The sequence below is a fragment of the Arachis duranensis genome, chromosome 5 (assembly GCF_000817695.3).
Source record: "Arachis duranensis cultivar V14167 chromosome 5, aradu.V14167.gnm2.J7QH, whole genome shotgun sequence".
Classification (NCBI taxonomy): domain Eukaryota; kingdom Viridiplantae; phylum Streptophyta; class Magnoliopsida; order Fabales; family Fabaceae; genus Arachis; species Arachis duranensis.
This window is the reverse complement of record NC_029776.3, coordinates 102,588,101-102,609,089: the sequence shown is the minus strand read 5'-3', so window position 1 is coordinate 102,609,089 and position 20,989 is coordinate 102,588,101. Positions and strand designations below refer to the sequence as shown.

At 37.3% G+C, this 20,989-nt stretch overlaps 2 protein-coding genes across 3 annotated transcripts; one reads left to right on the top strand and one right to left on the bottom strand.

Annotated features, from left to right (window-relative positions):
* Positions 1–286: 286 nt before the first annotated feature.
* LOC107491265 (alkaline/neutral invertase E, chloroplastic) lies at positions 287–3,681 on the bottom strand. 2 transcript variants are annotated; one of them, XM_016112078.3, is made up of 7 exons: positions 3,441–3,681; positions 2,401–3,078; positions 2,148–2,313; positions 1,803–2,014; positions 1,201–1,694; positions 1,071–1,119; positions 287–771 (listed from the first exon to the last, which is right to left on the bottom strand). In XM_016112078.3, exons 2-7 carry the CDS (start codon positions 3,067–3,069, stop codon positions 448–450), a joined length of 1,914 nt encoding a protein of 637 aa, XP_015967564.1. In that variant the 5' UTR covers positions 3,070–3,078; positions 3,441–3,681; the 3' UTR covers positions 287–447. The 2 variants fall into 2 exon arrangements, with proteins under 2 accessions (XP_015967564.1, XP_015967563.1); XM_016112077.3 differs by having other exon boundaries at positions 2,401–3,096; positions 3,441–3,663.
* A 69-nt stretch (positions 3,682–3,750) lies between these two features.
* On the top strand, positions 3,751–5,284 carry LOC107491266 (uncharacterized). The gene is made up of 3 exons (XM_016112081.3): positions 3,751–3,884; positions 4,688–4,844; positions 4,957–5,284. Exons 2-3 carry the CDS (start codon positions 4,689–4,691, stop codon positions 5,002–5,004), a joined length of 204 nt encoding a protein of 67 aa, XP_015967567.1. The 5' UTR covers positions 3,751–3,884; position 4,688; the 3' UTR covers positions 5,005–5,284.
* Positions 5,285–20,989: the final 15,705 nt, after the last annotated feature.

Here is a 20,989-nt window from a genome sequence, read left to right as displayed (position 1 = left end):
CATTACTAAGTAGGAATTGATGAAAAATTTTCCAACTGCCAACATTGCTAATCTGTAATCACTTTACACATTTGAAAAATTTTGAAAAAATTTCACATTTTAAAATTTAGGAATTAAGATGCATAATGATATAATCATATAAAGTTCACAACAGTATAGTTAACCCCATATTATTATGACACATGCGATGATTTCAAAGTTGATTGGGGTCCCAGGGTGAACAAAATCTCAAGTAAGGAAAGGAAACCAGACCCTAGAAAAAAGGAGAGAAAGGAAGACATTTGGCTCAAGTCTGAACTGAAATCACTATTATTTCACACAATTATCTACAGGAATAATATCTTGGTAATTAATATTACTTTAATACAACAGTATGTTACAAAACATATATCACTATCCAAATCAAATCTAAACTCAATCAAAATTTCTCGCTATCAACTCAAAGTCTCAAACTATGAAGCTCTGCTTCTTCCTACCACGTTTCCTTCTTCTTGGGTTTGCGCTGATCATACAAGAAAGGGCATTTATCAGCTCTGAATCCTCTTCATTAGTGAGGAACTTCGCGGCATCCGGGTTGGCAAGTAGTTGTTTCGCCACAAGGTATCCAGCAATAGACCAAGTCTGAAAAAGCCGTGCTTGCTTCCCAATAAATCTAGCTCGTTTGGTGTCATAATACTCAGGCCACTTGTCTTTCGATATGCGCCTCTCAGCAACTTGGACGGCCTTTGAAGCAATATCTGCTCTATTCATCTTAATGCATGCAACAGTAAGCTGCAAAAAAGATTTAAAAAAAAAAACCTTTGTGATAATCATCAATCGACAATTTGTGCATGCCACTTCTATTAAGAACTGTAATGTAGGTGTGGAAATTTTCTGAAAAAAAGTCAGAATTTCGACCAAATGGAAAAAGGAAATATATCTTTTCTGTTCAAATTGCCTCTCATTTGCCTTAAACAATTTAGCTAAAACTTTTGGACAACCAACGGATAGAAGAGGCCCATTGGTTGGCAGATGAAAGTAGCATAGATAGTATCTGTTAAGAGAAAGAAGAGGCAGGATCAGGGACTAACCTGCCAGAGCAAAGTTGGCCATGACCCTCCATTGTGGTAGGACCAAGGACTGCAAGAGAAATAAAAGGTGAATGCAAATAATTGAAACTAAAATGAATAACATCGGACAGCATAATGTCAAGTGGCATACGTGTTCTTGGGATCGCTTCCGGTAATAATCCGCCATTCCTGCCCGTCGAGAGCAGGGTAACATATCTTGAATGGCATGTCAGCTACTAACTCTGCCCATTTTGCTTCAATAAGGTCTAAAATTGCATGTGATTGTTCTGCAGTGGCCAGACTACTGACAATGGACCACAAGTTTCCAAGGGAGAAGAAACGGAAGTCCATGTGAGCCGGTTGCAGGTTACCAATCAAATAGCCTCCTTTGCTTGGCATAAATTCAACCAACCATGGAGGAATTTGCTCTGGATATATATTGAATTTGTTAACAGCATCATAGGAGTATTCCTCTGTCTTGTATCTGTAGATTTCATTGACTTTTCTCATATCAATCCAGTAATACTCCCTTATATGAAATGATAATGCAACTAGACGATTGTTAAGGGCTCTAATAAGATCAGCTGATCCATCTTCTGGAGTAAGCATCTCACGTGCACAAAGTAGTGCTGAATAAAACAATGCCTGTTGGAACAAAAACATGCATGGAGTTTCAAATTAGCATTCATTGGCTAGGATCCATATCCTCATAAGAAGATGGCTATTTTAGAAGCGAAAATAGGAGCAACTAACTTGTATCTCCAAAGGGTGACCATGTATTCCCATCCGACGATCAATCATACATGAACCATCGGTAACCAGCAAAGTAGGAAACATATCAAAACCATCAGCCAGGCACAGCTTTAAAATCATCTTAATTCCAGTTTGCACATCAACTCTCTCTTGCACAGATAGGTCTCCAGTGCATTTTCCATATGCTCGCAACAATATAATCCACCATAATCCTGACAAAAGAATACTATAGTGTTACTACTTAATGCAGCATCTGGAAAATTAAAGTTTTAAAAAAGGGAGAAAAAGAAGAAGTATCATGTATGAACTAATAATTAAGAGTCATAGGGCAGTAAGAATTGCCACCAGAATCAACTGGTGCAACACGTCCAATTGCAGCTTCACCAAAATCAGGATCCAAGACATCTTCAGTTGCAGCATCATCTCCATCTAGGAGAATCGTCCGCACCTTGAAACTAGCAGGCATCAAACCTTGCCCAGGACTATGACAATCCATGGTTTTCTCCCAACTCTGCCAAAACCTGATTAGTTATTACCCTACCAACAAGCATAACTTGTAAAGATGAATAAACCATCAAGTAAAATTTCAAGAAATTACCTGTAACTGAAGGGTATGAAGAATAAAATTCCGCACTATATCATACTCTCCTTTCAAGAGGAAAGCTATCCCAGAAGGAACAAAGTCACGGATAAAGACCTGATCATAGTTCAATATAACAGTACTGCTAGGATCATTAGCAGCAATTGTTCCAATGGGATTATTACAGTAATAAACAATAGAGCTCCTCAGTAAATCCCATGCTTCATCCTCTATCGAATTCCCGCTGACCTTGTTCAGTGAATCTCTACTAAGTCCATCGATATGCAACTTGTCCTTAGATGTAAAACCTCCATTATTATGTTTTACTGCAACATCTAATCCCATCGCTTCTCCATGTCGTGTACTATCAGTCACAATCTCATCAAGAGAACCTGAATTCTGTATTTTATCCAACTTAGACGGGGCACCTTCGTGGTTGTTATTTGTATCTCCATTGACACTTTCAACCCTTTTACAGTTACAAACAAGAGATTCCAATTTATCAGTACCATGAAACACACGCTTCCCCTTAGAAGCACGGAATGGTCTTGAACTAAGTTGTGCTTGGACATGCACTGAACTTCTTTTCCTTGTGTTAAATCCCTTGGATTTATTGGACCTCACATTATGAAAATCATAAGAACTTGAACCACACACAACTTGCAGAACAGCTTCTGAAGCAGCCATGACTCTGACCTGTTTTGTTGATCCTCTCTTAAGAATCAAAATATCAAACAGAAGATGAACAGCATAAATAAAAACATATTAATATTATTAGTAATCAAACTGTGACTATATGAATGCAACTGTGATATGATGGTGCTAAATAGTAAATACTACCATCTATGCTAAGTATATAATATAATAAAGAACAAACAGTAACATCATAATTTAACACAGTTTTCTGAATTCTGAATTCTAATCATAACTATCTTCAGCTGAACAAAGAAACGAAGAATTTAAATAAACGGGGAAAATTACTAATAATAGATGAAGAGGAAATGCAGAACTCAAGAAATTGTTGTTTCATATGATCTCAACAAGGGAAGTATCTTTACCTGTGAATTGTAGTTGAAGATTCGGGGTTGGTGAGAGAAAAGAGATATCAACGGACAATCAGAGACACGCTAATAATCATAACGTCAAAACGTGAAAAGGTTGGTGAGTGAGCGTGGTAAAGCTTTTTCGTTTTCGGTTTCCACCTTCCAACCTCTCTGTTTTTCATCTGTACAAGCACAAGGGGAGAATGAATCTGAGAAGGCGTAACGACACCGTTTCCCGCGAACTCCATCGTCGTAAAGTAATTAGTATTGGGCCGGGTGGGCCTGGTCCATTTTGTTAACCCGAAAAGAGGAAAGGGCAGTAACGTAATTTTGTGATGTGCGGCTATCTTGGTCAATCGAGGACGCTAGATTGTTTCAGAGATTCAGGAACAGAAGGGCGTGTTCATCTCCGTTTCTCTCAGCTCCTACATTTTCGAAGACCCGTTTCCTTCGTGCAGAGTGAGTTTCTTTTTCAGTGTCTAATTCTTCTCTCCGTTGCTTAGTACAGTTATTCATTTCTTGTCCATTTTTTACTTTGTACGCTCCGTGTTTTCTGCAAGTCCCTTTCTTACTCATGCTACGCTAACTGCGTTTTTTTAAATTCAAAAAGGAAAATTGATTCGGTGTTGTGAAATTGGATCGAATATTGTTCAAATTATTGTCTAAACATAAACAGTAGTGTATGATTTTTGTCAGGATTAGTTGGATTATTTGATAGAATGTAATGCCCTAGAAAAAAACATCATTGTATTCGGACTATGGTTCATTGAAGTTTGCTGTAGTTGTCTGCAGTTTGGTTCAGGGTGGTTTGTGCAATTGTGCTGTTCCTACTTTTTTTTTACTCGAGAGATGCTATTTTACTACAGAACCATCACAAGTTTGAATTGCTAGAATTTGATTGGGCGTGCAGTTAGGTATACAATATGTTCATTTAATTGAATGAATTGAGAAATAACAGCACCATTAAAGTGAAACAACCATTTTCCCGGTATTTCTAGCTTCTCCCCACGTATTGTTGAAAGTAGCCACTTTAGTGGATAGAAGTTATGTGTAGGTTATGTGGATAGTTCAATAATTATGTTCATTGTATTGTGGCTTTTAATCTGTATTATATTTTTTTGCTTGTGTTTCATGCCTGATTTGGCTTCAAGTATTTCTCTTTGGGGGCATTGCAATCTCATTTGTTTATAGAGCCCAATATTCTTCACAAATTCCCCCTTTTAGGAAACTCATTTGAGATTGTTGTTCATTATGTTACACAGGATGTCAGAACCACCTTTCAGACCACGAGAGAAGCTTGTTGAGAAGCAAAAGTATTTCCAGAATATCCATAAACATACGTACTTGAAGGGACCATATGATAAGATTACATCTGTTGCAATACCAATTGCTTTGGCAGCAACTTCATTGTACATGATCGTAAGTTGGTTATTTTAATGAAAAACTTCACATGATCTCTATTGACTCTCTCTGAATTAAACATGCTCAGCAAGTCTTCTCTCGTTTCCTGAGATCCGTTGCTTTTTTTCAGGGACGAGGGATCTATAACATGTCACATGGGATAGGAAAGAAAGAATGATTTTGCAGGTTCTGATGGAGGAAGTGGCTGTTTTGTGGCACAAACCTCAAAGCTTCCTCAACTTGTACCATTTTCTTTGCTTTTATGCTTGCTACCTTATTAGTTTGCATATCACCAACGGAAATTTAGAACCTGAATGAAAATAATTAGTTTGTTTGATTTGATGTATCAGATTGGTGACTTTAACCGCATGTTTCTGTTTTAATGCTTTGGTAGCACCAGAAAGTTCAATTTATGTTTCTCCGTGTTTGGTTTGTATAACATCTTGTTATAAGCTTTAGTCTTTGTTTGTTAGACCATTACGATATGGGTTTTTTATGATAAAAATAAATTACTCATAATGTTGAGATAATTAAATGATTAGAAAACTTGTATGTGAGCTTATTTATCGCGTCCTTTTAAAAATATAATTCATGTTGCATAGTTACATGAAATTTGGAAACTCTAGTAAATTTTGCAAAAACAGAATAAGCTTGAGGATTTCATTATTGAAAATTTATCAGATATAGGGATCTTTGCCAATTTTGAGTGGGGAGATAGGGATAGGGGCACAAATGCACAATGTCTCTACATTATTTTATTGCCCCTCTTAAATCATCATCAAACACGATTTGAGTAAAGGTGATTATTTCTCTATTTCATTCCCTTGTCATCTTTTTACACACAAATATATGTTGTTTGTATAATTATGTGTTAATACATTTTGAAAAAAAAAATATTTATTTATATAATTATATTCCCTTGTCATTTGTAGTGGATTTGATGTTGATACTGATATCTCTTCCTGGCCTCGGTTGATTTTAGATAGAGTAGTGCTAGGGAGCTAATGACCTAAGTGTATAATGGGCTAAATTTTTGGTCTATGAATAAAATAAGCATTACTCATAACCTTTTGGATCTAAAACTCTAATACCATGTTATGAACCCACTCATTCCAAAAGCGTAACCTAATAGGACAATGTAACATTAATGGTTATATCTCTAATACTTCCTAAACTTTCATTGTACACTTTGTACGCTTAAGCCATTGGCTCTTATACTTTCTCTTATAGATAATACTAAACCATTTTTTTTCATTTGTTTTCTACAGGTATCAATTAATACATATTTTCTAAAGAAATTTATTCTCAAAAATTGAACTTTCTTTTTTTCACAAAAATGAATAATAAATTTTTTTAAATTAAAATTATTAAAAAATAATAAATAAACCTTAATGATGTAGCATATTGTATAAATAATTGAAAATGAAATAGCCCAAAATAATTAATTACATGTAATGTTCGTTCGTCATTCCATTATCAAACTATTAAATTAAATGTATTACTGGAAAGACTAATTAAAGATATGTTGACATGAGAAATAGAAAATTAAAATTTTAATTATTTCTAATAGTTGATAAATATATTAACATGGGAAAAGTATCATAACAACATTCAATCCAAGAACTAAAGTTATAAAAGAGGGACACTGATGAATTTTATTGACTTATACACTTCTATGGTCTCCACATAAGTAAACATAGTCACCACAGTAAGTCAATAACCCAATCCAAGGAGAAAAAGAAAAACGAACTAAAGAGCCATACGACACTTTAATTTCTAAAAGACTTCTATTTTATCACTTCAGTTAGTAAAAGATTAAAGATATACACCTTAACAAAATCACTTCTTGAATTTTTTTTTTTTGAAAAGTTAAAATGTATATGTTTAAGTTTCAAGAAACTAAAGTATAAAAATAAAAATCTTTGAATTACCGAAGCATATACATTTAATTTTCTAGAGACTAACTTGAAATCTTACGAGGAACTGAAGTGTAAATTTGCAAACCGGAATAACTAAAAGAAGTAAACTAGTTAAACAATGATGTTGAGTGTAGAGTGTTGAGTGTAGAGTGTTGAGTGTTCACCGTGCAAAATCCAAAAGTGGAAACTTTGACAGGATCCATCTTCCCAACTCCTAAAGAAAGAGGATCCATGATCGCAAATTCTCGATCATGAAGCTTTGAGAGTGTTATCAACAGTGGCTTGGATCTCCTTCTTGCTCATCACGACAGAGTGTTTTTTACTTTCAAAGTCAAGCTTATCGAAATCTCCAGCATTGCCTAGATAATCGTACAAAACATTCTCCTCACTTTCGGGTATACCTTGTGTTCCCTCATCATCAATTTGTTGGAACTCCGCCCTACCATGATGCTTGTCAGAATAAAACTTGTGAAGCCTTTCTGCTTCTGGCAATCCAGAAAATGTGGCATTGAAGGTCACACTACCAAGTTGCTGTAGTTTGCAGGTTTCCCACGGAACGCTTTTGTCTTTCCCCCACCAAATCTCATATCTTCAAAATCAGAAAAAAAAAATGACAAAGAAGAAACCGGCAAATAGTAAAACTCCACAAATCAGAAAATATTCCTGTTTTACCGATTTTTAGCAAATCGAAGTAGTTCAACATCTAAATTCTGAGAGTGAAATCTACTTCTCTTTATGAGTACTAATTTTCGAAAGTGCATCAGAGATTCTTTTAAATTGATTAAATAACAAAAGAAAATCTGAAAAGAAAAGCAAATAAATTTGATAGTAAAATGTCTGAAATTGAAATAAATAACATTGAATTTAAATAAAGTAATAAATTGCTTTCAATAAGATCAAAAGACTTTTGAAATCAAATACAAAATGTTGAATCTTAAAAGAAGATGAAAAAAATAAACTTACTAGAAAGATAAATTTGCAAGGAAAATAAAGATTACAAAAAATTTAAAGGAAATTTAAAAGACATGGAAAGAACCCTACAAAAAAGAAAGCTCTTAGCAGATTCAGGAATTTGCTGAGGATATGAGTATTGGTGCACGAAATTGGCTCTGCAGAATTCGCACAGATAGACCGGCAAGTATACCGGATCGTCCAAGTAATACCTCAGCTGAGTGATGGTCGATCCCACGGAGATTGTTGGTTTGAGCCAACAGTGGATACCTTGCAGATCTTAGTTAGGCGGATAGAAATTATAGTATGTCACGAAAAAACATATAAAGCAGATAAATAGAATGTTACTAGATAGATGAGAATTCAATGTTATGAGAACGGTTGAGGCTTCGGAGATGCTTTGTCTTTCCGGATTAACTTTTCTTACTGTCTACTTCAATAACCTTCTTTTTCCTTCAATGGCAGCCGTAAGTGATTAACTCATGTCCTCTCATCAAGTTAACCTCTTCTACTACAACAATCAACCACATTGAGATGTCAAGCCACCTCTAGGTTTCTCATTGTAGCAGAAGATGAAGCTCTAAGCAATCTACTCCCCTTCAAGATCCTACTCAAGGTGCCACAGACAAGGCAGATCTTCCGGATCAGAAAGTGATGCTTCTCTGACTTTAGACTTAACGCCACAGAGACCTTACTTACCCACGGTCAACGGGATTATATCTCACGTATCCAAAGTTGCCCAGGTACTCTATTGGAATTCGCAATGCAATCTCTAGCTTTGGTTGAATGCTATCCGGGTCAGGACTCGTGCGGAACCCATGTAGAACAAGGATGATTGTCACGGATCACCCTCAATTCATGAGATGAAGAACGAGAATGTATAAGAGAATAGAATCAGACATATTGAACTAGAACGGTAGTATTATTGATCCATGAAACTCAGCAGAGCTCCTAACCTTAACCGTAAGAGGTTAGTGACTCATACTGTACATAATAGTGTTCGAAATAATGGGGGAGGAAGATCCTAAACAAGGGTGATCTCCTCCTATATATACTAATTTGATAACTAAGAAATACAGAAATAAGATAAACTAGTCTTGTAGTGCAAAAATCCACTTCTTGGGCCCACTTGGTGAGTGTTTGGGTTGAGCTTGAGTATCTCCCACGAGCTAATACCCCTTAGGGGTGTTGAACGCCACCCCTGGGCTCCCTTTTGGGCGTTGGACGCCAGCTATTCCCCTATGGGCGCTGGACGCCAGGAATGGGACTAGTGGCTGGCGTTGAATGCCAGTTTTTGGTCTTCATTTCCAAAGCAAAGTATAGACTATTATATATTCCTCAAAAGTCCTGGATGTCAGCTTTTTCATAGCCGTTAAGAGCGCGTCATTTGAACTTCTGTAGCTCCAGAAAAGCTCTTTCGAGTGCATGGATGTCAGATCCTGATAGCATCTGTAGTCCTTTCTCTGTCTCTGAATCAGACTTTTGTTCAAACTCCTCAATTTCAGAAAGAAAATACCTGAAATTACCATAAAACACACAAACTCAAAGTAGAATCCAAAAATATGAATTTTGCACTAAAAACCTATGAAAACTTAATAAAACTTAAACAAAACATAATGAAAACTATATGAAAATGATGCCAAAAAGCATATAAAATATCTGCTCATCAAAACACCAAACTTAAATTGTTGCTTGTCCACAAGCAACCAAAAACAAAGTAGGATTGAAAAGAAAAAAAGTATACAATAAATATCAGAATTCTCAATGAAGCTCAATTTCAATTAGATGAGCGGGACTAGTAGCTTTTTGCTTCTGAATAGTTTTGGCATCTCACTTTCCATTGAAGCTCAGAATGGTTGGCATCCTTAGGAACTCAGAGTCCAGATGATATTATTGATTCTCCTAGTTCAGTTCTTTTTTATTCTTGAACACAGCTTCTTTAGAGTCTTGGCCATGACCCTAAGCACTTTGTTTTCCAGTATTACCACCAGATACATAAATGCTACAGACACGTTAACTGGGTGAATCCCTTATGATTGTGATTCAGCTTTGCTAGAATACCCAGCCAGTGGTGTCCAGAGTTCTTAAGCACACTCCTTGCTTTGGACCACGACTTTAACTGCTCAGTCTCAAGCTTTTCACTTAATACCTTCACACCACAAGCATATAGTTAGGGAAGCAGTTCATTTGAACTGTTTAGGCCAATATTTTGTTTCTTTTAGGCCCTCCTAACCATTGATGCTCAAAGCCTTAGATCCTTGCTCTTTCCTTTTGGTTTAAAGAGCTATTGACTTTTTGCTCTTGCCTTTTGGTTTTAAGAACTATTGGCTTTTTTTCTTTCTTTCTTTTTCTGCTTGCTCTCTCTTTCTCTCTCTCTTTTTTGCTACTTTTCTTTCTCTTTCTTTTTGCTACTTTTTCTTGTTTCAAGAATCAATTTTTTAGATTTTTTAGATTACCAATAACACTTCACTTTCATCATCATTCTTTCAAGAGCCAATATTCTTTACTCTAATATCAAATATGCACTGTTTGTTCATGCATTCAGAAAACAAAAGCAATGCCACCACAACAAATAATTGAACTATTCTTAATATAAAATTCAAAATTTATGTATCATTACTGCTTCTAAAAAAATTAAAATTTTATTCAAGTTCAATGAGATGATAAAAGGAACATTTTATAGCTAATTGAAAAATAAAAACTTAAATCCCAATAATACTCTTGCACTTCTTAAATTAAAAGATAGAAATTTAAATAAACATAAAAACTTAAAGACTACTAGTGATCATGTAGATCTAAACATAAGAAACATGAATTAGAATAGCCACAGAAATAGAGAGGTGGAACTCAACCACCTTAATTATGGGGAGGCGTTAGGCTCTTCAGGGGATAATTTCTGACACTTCAGATCTTCTAGCTCACGTCCCTGCTTTTCTTGTTCCTTGACCAGTTTACAAAGCACGCTAGTTTGGTCTTTTTGCTCATCTCTTAACTGATCCAAGGTGGTTTGCAATTGTGTAACAGATGCTTCCAGCTGGATCCAATATTCAATTGGAGGGATCTCTTGCACCTGAAGAGGCTCAGGTGCCTTCCTTTTGGGTTGATCAGCTGGTACTTGGGCGCATTCCATCACTTGCTTGGTGATTGGGATTTCTGCTAGGTTAAATAAGTCTTTGTTAATCATGACTCCAGCCTTTTTACACAAGCGAAAGATAAGGTTTGGATAGGCCAATCTGGCTTGAGTTGACATCCTTTTTGCAACCTTATACATTACAAAGGGAATCAGTTGGTGGACTTCCACTTCATTCCCTATCATGATGCAGTGAATCATCACAGCCCTTCTAATGGTAATTTCAGAATGCTTGCTAGTAGGGAGTATGGAACCAACCCATAGCAATTGGTTTGAGATCTACTCTTCTCAGTTGGTTTGGATTACCTTTTGTGTTGTTGATCCACTTAGTTCCAGGCAGACATATGTCTTCTAGAATCTGATCCAACTTTGGATTAGCCACCACCCTCCTATTAAAGGATTTCGGATCATCCTTTGGGGAGGTAACTTGAACATCTCTCTCACCTTGTCAAGATGAAAATAGAGAGTCTTCCCTTGCACCATGGTGCAAAAAGTATGGAATCCTTGTCCATCTTTCTTTTGCTTATCTGTCATCCACAGATTTGCATAGAATTCATGGATCATTGTTATTCCAACATTGATCTCGAGATCAACCAGGATCTCCTAGCCTCTCTTTCGAATTTTCTCTTGGATCCCAGGTACTCATCTTCTTTTAATTCGAATTTGGCTTCCAGGATCACTGTCCTCTTGCACATTATTTTGTAATAATTTTCTTCATGTTGCTTTGTGTAGAATTTGAAAGGTTTGAAAACAACTGTTTGGTTGTCTTCTTTCTTGCTTTTTGAAGTGGGATTTTCACTTTTTGGAGCCATGAAATTCGAATAGAGTGAGAAGGAAAGGCTCTTTCCACACCAAACTTAAAAGGTTTGCTCATCCTCGAGCAAAAGAGAGGAAAGAAGATGAATAGGAGAGGACGAATTCGAATGCAAGGAGTATAAGGGTGGCCAAATGGTATAAATAGGGATGGGGAGGGTGGGAATTCGAAAGTCAATTAGATAAAAGATAAATAAGATATGATTCACACTTTAGTAAAAGATAGAAAAAGATAAGTTTTAAAAATCAAAAGATATGAAAAAGATAAAAAGATAAAAAGATAAGATAGAAGGTATGAAAAAGATTTTAAAGTTAAATAATAGATTTGAAAAGGAATTGAAAAAGATATGAAATTGATTTGAAAAGATCTTAGATTTGAAGGGAATTTGAAATTAAAAGATGATGGTTAAAAGAATCTTGTTTAGAAAAGATGATTAAAAAAGATAAAAATTGGAAAAGATAAGCTTTGAAAAAGTCAACAACTTTCCTATCCTATTTTGGGTGTTTCAATGCCCAGAATGCTTTGATTCTGGCGTTCAACGCCATGCTGATGATCCTTCTGGGCATTGAACGTCCAGCCAGTGCCTCCTGGCTAGCGTTCAATGCCAGCCTTGCTTCCTCCTTTCAGGGCATTGAATGCCCAGCCAGTGCCCCCTGGTTGGCGTTCAACGCCCAACTAGTACCTCCTAGCTGGCGTTGAACGCCAGTCTTTACTGCACTTGATCACAAACCTAAGGAAATAATTATGAAAATTAAATTGATATTATTCAAATAAACTTTAATAAACAAGAAATAACTCTAATTATGATTGGGTTGCCTCCCAACAAGTGCTTCTTTAACGTCAGTAGCTTGACGGTACTGCACTCATGTCAGCAAAAGGGTGGATTTGTCTTGCTCAATCTCATCACCCAAGTAATGTTTCACTCTGTGGCCATTAATAGTAAATCGTTTATCAGAGTAATTGCACTAGAGTTCTATATGACCATAGGGTGATACATTAGTGATCAGGAAAGGTCATGTCCAACGTGACTTAAGCTTTCCAGGGAAGAACTTTAGTCTAGAATTGAAGAGCAGAACTTTCTGTCCAAGTTCAAAGACTCTGGAAGAAATCTTTCTATCATGCCACTTCTTGGCCCTTTTTTTATAAATCTTTGTATTCTCAAATGCAGCAAGTCAGAATTCATCAAACTCATTTAGCTGGAGCAAACGTTTCTCTCCTGCTGCTCTTGCATCAAGGTTCAGGAGTTTGGTTACCTAGTAGGCCTTGTGTTCTAGCTCCACTGGCAGGTGGCATGCCTTTCCATCCACCAATTGATATGGTGATGTTCCTATAGGGGTTTTGAAAGTTATCCTGTATGCCCAGAGAGCATCATCAAGCTTTCTTGTCCAATCCTTTCTAGAAGTATTCACCGTTCTTTCCAGGATTCTCTTTAGTTCTCTATTTGAGGTTTCAGCTTTCCCATTTGTCTATGGATGATATGGGGTGGCCACTTTATGGCGAATTCCATATCGGCTCAGCACAGAGTCAAGCTGTTTATTGCAGAAATGAGTTCTTCCATCACTGATCAGTGTCCAAGGGACACCAAACCTGCTAAAGATGTTCTTTTGAAGGAACTTCATTACTATTCTAGTGTCATTTGTGGGGTGATGCAATAGCCTCCAGCCATTTAGACACATAATCTATGGCTACACGGATGTAGGTGTTTGAGTCTGGAGGAGGGAAAAGACCCATAAAGTCTATACCTCATACGTCAAATAGCTCAATCTTTAGGATTCCTTGCTGAGGCATGTTGTGACCATGAGGGAGGTTGCCAACCCTTTGGTAACTGTCACAGCGACGGACAAACTCTTGGGAATCCTTAAAGAGTGTGGGCCAGTAGAAACCACTTTGGAGGACTTTAGTAGTTGTGCGCTCTCCTCCAAAGTGTTCTCCATAATCGGAGCCATGGCAGTGCCATAGGATTTTTTGTGCCTCTTTTTTAGATACACAATGGCAGATTATCCCATTCGAGCATCTCTTAAAAAGATATGGTTCATCCCACAAGTAGTATCTAGCATCATGAATGAGCTTTCGGGCTTGCTGCCTACTGTATTCCTTGGGGATGAATCTTATAGCCTTGTAATTTGCAATATCTGCAAACCAAAGTGTCATCCAAATAGCAACGAATTGCTCATCTGGGAAGGTTTCAGACACCTCAATAGAGGAAGGAGATGTCCCTTCTACTGGTTCAATCCGAGACAAGTGGTCAGCCACTTGATTTTCTAACCCTTTTCTGTCTCTGATTTCTATATCAAACTCTTGCAGGAGTGTATATATATACACACACACACACACACACAAGAAATTAATGCATATGATTAAAGTATTGAATGCATGAATATTCGCCAAAAGATTTTTTTCACATTTTCACATATAGTATAAAATACCCAATTCTCAAACCAAACGTTCTCAAACCTAATTTTCCCACACTTAAATTATGCACACTCTCACTAGACTAAGCTAATCAATAATTCAAATTAAAGACATTCATTATTTTTTGCTTAGAGTTAGTGATGTGCTAAAATAAAGAACAAATGAGGTTAAATAGGCTCAACATTGGTTTGCAAAGGATGATGAAAGGGTAAGGCCATTTGGGTATGTAAGCTTTAGTGAAACAAAAGCCTCAATCACATAAATGCATGCATACATTGAACAATGGACATATAGAATCAAGCAAGACAAAGATCACAATCTTAGAGAGAACAACACACACCAAAACAAAATATTGGTTGATAAGATGCAACCAATCAAATAGGCTCAAAATCTTACTAGGCTTGTGTGTTCTACTTCTAGCAAGTTCAACAAAAAAATTTTATTCAAATTGGTGGAATGCCCTAAAACAGTTTTTCGAAAAAGAAATCATCACTTCAACCGAGTAGTTCTAGCACAAAGATGGGTATAATATGTACAAACTCTAACTATCATGAAATCTATCATGTAACAACTATCTAAAAAAAGCAAATTATGCTAACTAACAAAGAAAATTATAGTTTAGGTGTTGGAAAAAGGACTTGTTACCCACAAAAATCGGTCATCAACCTCCTCACACTTAAAGATTGCACCGTCCTCGGTGCATTCATATATGAACAAGGGGGTACGGAATCGCCACTTTCAATGGCCTAAGGATGGTGTGACAGGGGCACCTCCATGCCCACCTCTCGATTGCATTCTTTGCCAAAAGCTGAAGTGGGTTCCAGAGTGTCGGTCTCCGCCAAAGGTGGCTTTGGAAGTACTGTTGATGTCATCGGGATGTTGTGAGTAATGTATAGGTGAGCTTCTCAAGTCTGGAGTAGCGTGTCTCAGTGCTTTGGAGAACCTTACTTATGAAGGATACAGGACTTTGTGTTTTTTGTTCATCTTCCTGGATTAGTGCCACCGCCAACGCTTCCTCTGTTATGGATAAGTAGAGGTATAGTTTTTTTCCCATTCTGGGTTTTGAGAGTATGGGAGGTTCTTCTAACACTCTTTTGAAGTATTGGAAAGAGTCTTTGTATTCGGGTTCCCCTTTGAAGCTTATACCCTTTTTCATGAGTTTGAAGAAGGGGTTGGCCTTCTATGTTGAGGCTCCGACGAAGCGTGATAGGGTGGTAAGTTGCCCAGTTAGCCTTTGGACATCCTTGAGGCTTCTGGGGTTGCTCATCTCGAGGATGGTTCTGCACTATTTCGGGTTTGTCTCTACTCCTTTTTGTGTGATCATGAAGCCCAAAAACTTCTCGACCTCCATCTCGGATGCGCATTTCGTCAGATTAAGGCGTATTCGGTGCTTCCTCAGAAAGCCTGATATGAGATTGAGGTCGTCAATGAGCTCGTCAATGTGCTCGTTGCCTATTTCTATTTTGACTAGCATGTTGTCAATATAGACCTCCAATTTGGTTCCTGAGAAGTCTTTAAAAATCTTTGTGACGAGCCTTTGGTAGGTGGCCCAGCATTCTTTAACCCGAAGGGCATGACTGTGTAGTAGTATGTGCCTTCGAGAGTTTTGAACGCTATTTTCTCCGCATTCGGTCAGTGCATGGGAAAAGGCATCCACTAGTTCGTTAATGTTTGGCAGGGTAAAGGCGTCCTTTGGACAAGCTTTGTTTAAGTCTGTGAAATCGATGCACATTCGTCATTTACCATTTGCCTTTTGACCAACACGATGTTGGCCAGCCAGGTCATATAGGGTAGTTCCCGAAGTGAATGCAAAAAGGTCCCTGTTTTGTTTCAGGAGTTCCATGAGTTTGCTTTTTAGGTTGAAGGGTAGATTCTTGTTGATAAAGGTGAATTCGTCTTTGGTTTTCCCTAGCTATAGATTTTCCATGTCTTCCTCTGGTTCCGGTCTGGGTTAATCATCTTGACGTGCGTCTAGGTCGGCAAGGAAGATTCCTGTTGCATCCTGAGATCGCTTCCGGAGGGCTAGGCTGGCGTTGTCACATTCTACCGTGACTTCCTGGTCACCGTGTATCATTTCTATGGTTTCGTTGTCCACTTGAAACTTCATGAGTAGGAACTTGGTAAATATGGCGATAGAGAGGTTGTTGATTGTCTTTCTTTCCAATATGATGTTGTAGGCCGTGGAATCCTTTGAAACCACGAACTCGGTGAGTATGGTTTTCTTTTGGCTTCCAGTTCTGATGGTGACTGGTAGGAATATGAAACCATCCATCCAGAGAAAGTTGTCTCTGAGTCTGGTTACTTCGTTGCTATGACTTTGTAGGTTTTCATTTCAAAGTTCGAGCTTGTTGAAGGCTCCCCTGAAGAAGAAGTTAGAGTCGGCTCAGGTGTCCACTAGGATACGTCTTACTAAGCCGGTCCCGACCTTGGCAGAGATGACGAAGGGGGCATCTCCCGTTGAAGTGCCGTTTTGGCAATCATTAGGGGAGAATTTGATTGTTATCGGAAGGGAAGAGGGTTTTTTTTCATCTTTTACGGCTAGCACCCGAAGATCTTTTATCAAAGAGGATTTTGACTTTTTAGATGCGTCCTTCCTAGTGATAATGTTTACTATGATCATTGGGTCGGTCTCCAGGCTCTCCTAGTTCACCTGTCTCACCATTCCAGGGTTTAGTCCTTCCTGCTCTGGCGATCTCTCCCTTTCAACTTTCTTGAGCTCGCGAATAATTTTGGTGAACTCGGGGAGCTTGTCATTTTGGATGGCTTATTTGAGAGCGTCTTTGAAGTCGAAGTAGTCTTGAGTCTTATGTCCACATCCTCTATGATAATGGTAGTATAGGCTTTTGTTACCACCTATGTGTTCTTTCACTTGTCTGGCCTTCGGGAGGATGCCGTGCTCTGCTATCTGGTGGTAGATTTCTGTGATTGGGGCTAGTAGAGGGTGTAGTTTGTGAACTTCTCCACTCCAGACAACCAATTAGGGGAAAGTTTGAAGTGTTCCTTTGGGGTTTTTTAGGGCAGTAGGTAACTCTGGGGTGCCGTGTTGCCATGGTTTCGTTTATTGGCGCCATGACTTAGCTTACCTCGTCATTGTTTATATATTTTCTAGCGACGTTCTGGATTTCATGCATCGTCTAGACCGGTTTTGTTCTAAGATGCTTCCAAAAATATTCATTCATGAGCTCGTTGGTTAGGCACAGGCTGGCCAAGGAGTTTGTGAGCCCATCAACAGCTAGGAATTCATCATTGAACCTGTCAAGGTACTTCCTCGTGGGTTCGTCTAGTCGTTGCGTGACGCCGAGCAGGCTGATTAAGTGTTTTACTTTTGTGATTGTAGTGGTGAATTGGGCCATGAATTTCCTGGAGACATTGTCGAAATTGGCTATTGAGTCATTTGGGAGGAAGTTGAACCACTTGATTACTGGGCTGGCTAGAGTTACCGGAAAGGCCCTGTAGCAAACTACGTCGGTAGCTCCTTCTAGGTTCATCATGGCCTTAAAGGCCGTTAGGTATTCTTGTGGGTCTTTTGTCCCGTTGTACTTCATGTCGGTTGGCTTGTCAAAACCCTTCGGAAACCTAGCTCTTAGGATTCTTTCGATGAACGGGGTAGTTCCTATTATCATGTGTTCGTTCTTTCTTCGTTTGGAATCTCCTCAGTATCTCCTTTCATCGTTGTCGTGCTGGCGTTGGGGCTTTTGGGATACACTACAATTCTAGCTCTGCTGTGGTGTTAGTTGGGTGACCTCTCGTTCCTGCCTTCTCATCATGATATGCTCTTGGAGATCGCTTTGCTTGTGTGTTCAGACTGGTATCGTTCTTTGGAAGTGACCCAACCTTCTAGGTTTTGTAACCTTTGGTAGAGCTATTGAACTGCCCGGATCACTTTTTCTCCTAGGCCGCCAAAATTTGACAAGTCCCTACAGACAACGACAATGTACAAGACTTTGCTGGTACGAGTTGAGGGAAGGATCAGGAAATCACCAAATTTGGGGATGACGATATCGAACATCTAGAGCTGCTGGGGGTGGTATCTACAAAGACACTCTGATGCTCAAGTCAAAATGGATTTGAGAGATATAACTGGGGGTTAGAAATGTGTAACGTACCTGAAGGAGCTATTGGCTCCTTTTATATAGTTTGCGGTCACTATCTTATCTTATCTTGTTGGATAAGATAATGGAAGTCTTTGAATTTAAATGTCGATTAGGGATTTGAGGTCATCTGGGCAATTTGGGTCGTGGTGGTGACCTGGGCCCGGTTAATCGAATTGTTGCTGCTTCACTGGGGGATCTAGGGATCGGGTCTGGAACAATTGAAAAGTTGTATATTGTGTTACAGTTTTTAAGGGGTTTAGGGTTTCAGTCCAAGAAAAAATTATTTTTTAATATAAACGGTTTATTAGTTAAATAAATAACTTATAAGAATTAAATAAATAAAATATTTTTGGGTTTGGAAGAAGAAATATAAGAGGAACACTCATATTTACCATGGTTCTAAAGACCGGATCAAACTGGCTGGTCAAACCGGTCCGATCATGAATCGGTAGCAATAGCGGTTCGGCTCACGGGCATAAACCGTTCAGACAAAAACTGGGAGGGAGTCGCTGAACCGGCATGTCGAACTGGAACTGGCTGCTTCAAAGAAAATGACGTTGTTTCATAACGTTCCACAAAAAACAAAAAAGAAAAGCATCCTTCACTCTTCAGCTTCGAGTGATCGTGTGACCCCCAACCCCTTTTTTGAATCAAAAAGCGACCCTAGCCTCCAAACTCCAAAGGCTCGAACAGCAACCCTAGCCTGCACCACTGTCCTTGTCTTCATCGAGCAGCTTCGTCACAGTAGCCATAGTCTTCGTCTGCCCTCTAGTCATCGTCGTCCTCGTCTGCCCTCTGGTCAATGTCGTCTTCATCTGCTCGTTGAAGGTCAATGCTTAGTGCTCTCGTTTTCTCTTATTTGCATCACGACAGTGCCACCATGCTTGTTCATAGGGTCACAATGAAGCACACCTGCGGAACCACTAGCTCCACTCTCGTTCATTGTGCCACCACCGTTTATTGCACCTCTATCCAGGTTGCCATTCAACACATTGTCCCTGCCTTCATCGCAGTATCTGCTCCTTCCTCGTTTATCAAGGCACCAATCTTGGTGTCATTGTTTTGCTCCGCCGTGCGACAACAGATCCACAGTGAGTGAGGTCACATTTTGCTCAATTGAATTTCTTATATCTAAACTCTCAATGTGTAGTTCTATTACTTCTTATACTGTATCTCTGATTTTTAAATTTTGGGATGAAATTTTTTAGTTGTTGCAGTTGGTTCTGTTGTTGCCGAATTTATGCTACTTCGTTGTAATTACTAATTTACAATCATATAATTTTTGTTGTTGCTGTTTTTGGATCTAAAATTATGGTTGATGATTGCTGAATTGTTACTTATTTTTGCAAGATTGGACGCATAACTCGTTGTTAGCGATGATTGACCCATCTTAGAGCTTTTCCTTCCATAACTTGAATCATTGAATGATTACCTATGCTCTAGTGCTATTCTGTACTCTGTACTTTGTATTCTTGGTGTTGATTGAATTATTGAATTATTAGTTTATTATTAGATTTTTTTTGTTAATTTTTGGAAAAATATTTTTAATCTTTGTTAAAATTGTGTTGAAATTTTGCAAAAATTGTGATCAGCTGAAAATCTTGTTAATCTTTATTAAAATTATGTTAAAAATTTTGTAAAAGTTTGTTAGAGCTTCTATTTGTTCATTATGATCAGTCTTTTGTTATAGAAGAAATAAATTGAGTAAATATCCTTTCCGACCCCTATTTTTTTTGAAAATTGACAAGCCGCCCCCTAACTTTTAAAAAATGACAAATTGGCCCCTGTCTATTTCTTCCAGCCCCTGTCTATATTTCTTTCGTTAGACACATCAATCCTTCTGTGGCCAATAAATAGGGGTCGATGTCTCTAATGAAAGAAAGAAACAAAGGCTAATTTGTCTAATGAAAGGGTCGATGTGTCTAACGGAAGAAATAAATAGGGATCGATTTGTCATTTTTTAAACGTTAGGTGACGGCTTGTCAATTTTCAAAAAAGACAGAAACCGAAAAGGGTATTTACTTAAATAAATTTGTCATCTTTTTTTTTAATGAAGAAATAGATGAATTGAATTAACTCAATTAACTAGATAAATAGATGATCGAATATTTGTTATTGGTTTAATTAATTCAATAATTTTTTTTTTGTTTTTTGTGATTATCTTAAAGTGATATAATGACTAATGAGTGATAAATTATTAATAATTAATGAAATAAAAATTATATTAAATTTTAGTTGTTGCAGTATTATAAAATAATTTGTTTGATTAAATTATAATTAACTTAATTAAACCAATAAATTAATAAATTAATAATTAAAACGATTTAATAACCAATCTAATTTTCAAAATTTTGATATATACAAAATTCTCTGTATTAAAAATACAAAAAAATCGTAAACATTTTTTATGCATCAATCAATTTTGGAACTTACATCATCTGTATATTGACGTGGTCTGACTGATTGTATTAAAATTGTCAACGTTGTGCCGAATTATCTTGGAGTTTTAGCTTTAGTTTTGTTAATAACAACGGTTTGAGTTGAGGGAAAAAAAAAATAATACGCGTTTCAAATCTTCGTAACATAAGCAATTTAAATATTATTTAATAGTTAATTTTTGTAAAATAAAATATTATTTTAATTCTCCATATTTGTACCAAATTTTATAATTAAATATTAATATAATATGTTATTTTTTTAAAACATCATTATACATCATTAATATTTTAAATCTATAAATTTATAATAAACTATTAAGTCATAAGATTAATTTGATTCTATCTCATTTATCTTATACATTTAATTGTAGGATTATTCAATTTGACGTATTAAATGCTTTTTGA